The sequence below is a fragment of the Sesamum indicum genome, linkage group LG10, assembly GCF_000512975.1.
Source record: "Sesamum indicum cultivar Zhongzhi No. 13 linkage group LG10, S_indicum_v1.0, whole genome shotgun sequence".
In the NCBI taxonomy this organism is placed as follows: domain Eukaryota; kingdom Viridiplantae; phylum Streptophyta; class Magnoliopsida; order Lamiales; family Pedaliaceae; genus Sesamum; species Sesamum indicum.
Window position 1 is genome coordinate 3,762,304 of NC_026154.1, and position 2,704 is coordinate 3,765,007.

Consider the following 2,704-nt stretch of genomic DNA (forward strand, 5'->3'; position numbering starts at 1 on the left):
TTGGTGAAAAATGCAACAAAAAAAGCTACATAAATCTTCAATTTTGCCCATTATTTAATCTTTTCATATATATATTTTTGTACTTATAAATGAATAATAATATATATATATATATGTGTGTGTGTGTGAAGTGATATTAACATCATTATATTTTTCTTGTTATAAGTATAAAATCATTACATGAGAATGCTAAATGAAAGGTAAATTAAAATTAATGTACTTTTTTGGCTAAATCAATATTTTTTGTCGGAACCTTAATGAAAGGGGGTCAGGTGTAAATTGTGAACTTTCAGAGGGGATGTAAGTGTTACTTTATGAAACTTCATTGGAGGGAAGTGTAATTTCAAATTTTTATATGGGATCTAAATATAATTTATTTATTGATTTTTGTTGAAAAATTCTGTACACAGTGACATACATATATATAATTAAATGGAATATAAAATGCAATAAAATTTGGAATAGAAAATCTAATCCCAATATTTGTCGGATTAGAATTAGACGGTGTTTGGATATATTTAAGAAATGTTTAGTGGTCATTCTACTAATTTGTCAAAAACATGGGCACAAAGTGCAATATCGAAAAAATGTGGTTTACCCTTTTCCTTCAAATGAAGTAGAGGATATACAGAAACTATGCAAAAATGAGTCCAAGTACTGATCATAGTTAGATACAGTGCATTTTCTCATAGTATACATACATACGTACATGTACATGTACATACCTACATTCTCAAAAGTTAAACGCAGTTGCATCATTTCTGGTGTTCCCCTGCGGAGGGTTGACGACAATCCACAACAAAGAAACTGTAATGGAGATGAGGCCTGACCAGACGTATATGATTGTCGGCACTTTTCCCTTCCTCCCCATCAATCCCTTTGCGAATGGGTACATGTGAGCCAGCACCCAGAAGCTGAAGAACGCTCCTCCGAACAGCTTTCCCCATTGAGGAATCACGCTGTAGATCTGTCTTGCTAGGCCGATCACAAGGGCCACAAGGTTGACAACTATGATCATCAATGGCACCACGAAGAGGGCAGTCCATTTTACTACGTAGAGATCGGCGTAGATGTCGTCTTCATCCTCAGCTGCTGATTTTGATGTTAACGTGAAGGATATTTCGATGCCGGCGATCACCTTGAGAAGGCCTTGCAGCACCGCCACGAGGTGGGCGCTGCTGCCGCCGATGACCCAGAATTGCTCGTTTCGCCACCACTCCTCTAGGGCGATGCCGGACCACTTCACCTCCAAGAGGGAGATGCAGACGAGAGTGAGCGTGATGATGAGGAGGTAGGAGAGGAACGCGATGTTCAGCGATTGCACGATGAAGTGGCCGGAGAAGAGGGAGAAGGCGGGGAGGAAGCAGTAGGTGACGAGAAAGAAGGAGGTGAAAGGATAGATGCCGACGTTTAGGTACGCTATCCGTTGCAGGAACTTGAGACGTCGGGTGGCGAGTATGGCGTTGTTTCTGGAGAAGAAGATCTCGACGGATCCCGTGGCCCATCGGAGTACTTGGTGGAGACGGTCAGTCAGGTTGATTGGGGCCGTGCCTCTGAACGCGTCCCGCTTCGTGATGCAGTAGACGGACCGCCAGCCGCGGTTGTGCATGCGGTAGCCTGTCACCACATCCTCTGTCACTGATCCATAAATCCAACCTACTCTGTCTCCCCACTCTGTGTTGTCCTCAAACCTGTAAGTGAAATAAGGTTGGATGAAGCAAGTTGAGAATCAAGATTCATTTGCATAATGTAGCGATGAAGTGAAAACAACAATGAAGCAAAATTACCAGCATGAAATGACAGCAATTGCCTCAGCTGCGGTAGGGGCGTCGAGTGGGGGGCGTGGGGTGATCAGAGCACCGGGAGGCCTGCCGTTCTTGACAGAGAAATGATCTCCAAGTGGGCGTCCTTGAAACTCAGCAACAGCGATAGAATCATTGAACATGGTTGAACTCCCAAACTTCTTCGGTAGGTTCAAGTCTGGATGATCCTCTGTCAAGGGCTCCTCTTCGTCGCTCGGGATAGTCTTTGCTGGAGTCTTAATTTGTCCAAACACGCCGGTATATTCATTTGCTCTTGGTGGAGGAAAACCGTAGAGTGCATATCGGCGGAACATGCATCCAGTTCCAACATAGACTGGACCCTGGAGACCATCCAGGGCTCTCATATTTCCTTCATATTATCCAACAAAATCAAAGTTATGACATAAATGCAAGAACATGTACTGAATATGTTAATCGCGCGCAAACAGAGCAACTATTGAACAGTTCATACCATCGAAAAAGACGGTGTTGTGATTAGCATATCTGTCTGAGGGATCTATTCCCTCAAATCTTTGTGGGAACTGTATATAGCAGATACGATCACCACCACGGTCCATCATGTAGCACATTCCTTCTCTAAATGCCATAGAGTTGTAGACATAATGGTCACAATCCAAGTTCAGAATGAACGGTCCGTTTGATAATATAGCAGATGCCCTCACCAGAGCATTCATGGCTCCAGCCTTCTTGTTATGATCGTAACATTTGCGTTTCTCTCGTGAGACATACGCAAACATGGGAATCCGGATGTCTATACCAGTAAAATCCAACCTCCCTTCGTCCGGACCTCCCAGTACTGGATCATATTCAGGCACCTTGCTCATTATCTGTGAGGGCAAAATGTCAATCCTTAATAGTTTCTATTCCAGAGGTTTAAGCAC

At 43.1% G+C, this 2,704-nt stretch overlaps 1 protein-coding gene across 1 annotated transcript in view; it reads right to left on the reverse strand.

Moving 5' to 3' along the window:
• Nucleotides 490-2,704, reverse strand: part of LOC105171862 (cellulose synthase-like protein D1) — a 4,257-nt gene continuing 2,042 nt past the window's right edge. The window contains exons 4-6 of the mRNA XM_011093108.2: nt 2,275-2,650; nt 1,788-2,172; nt 490-1,691 (exon numbers count right to left, since the gene is read on the reverse strand). Of these exons, the coding sequence (XP_011091410.1) occupies nt 734-1,691; nt 1,788-2,172; nt 2,275-2,650 (1,719 nt within the window). The 3' untranslated portion in view covers nt 490-733. The remainder of the gene's footprint in view (nt 1,692-1,787; nt 2,173-2,274; nt 2,651-2,704) is intronic.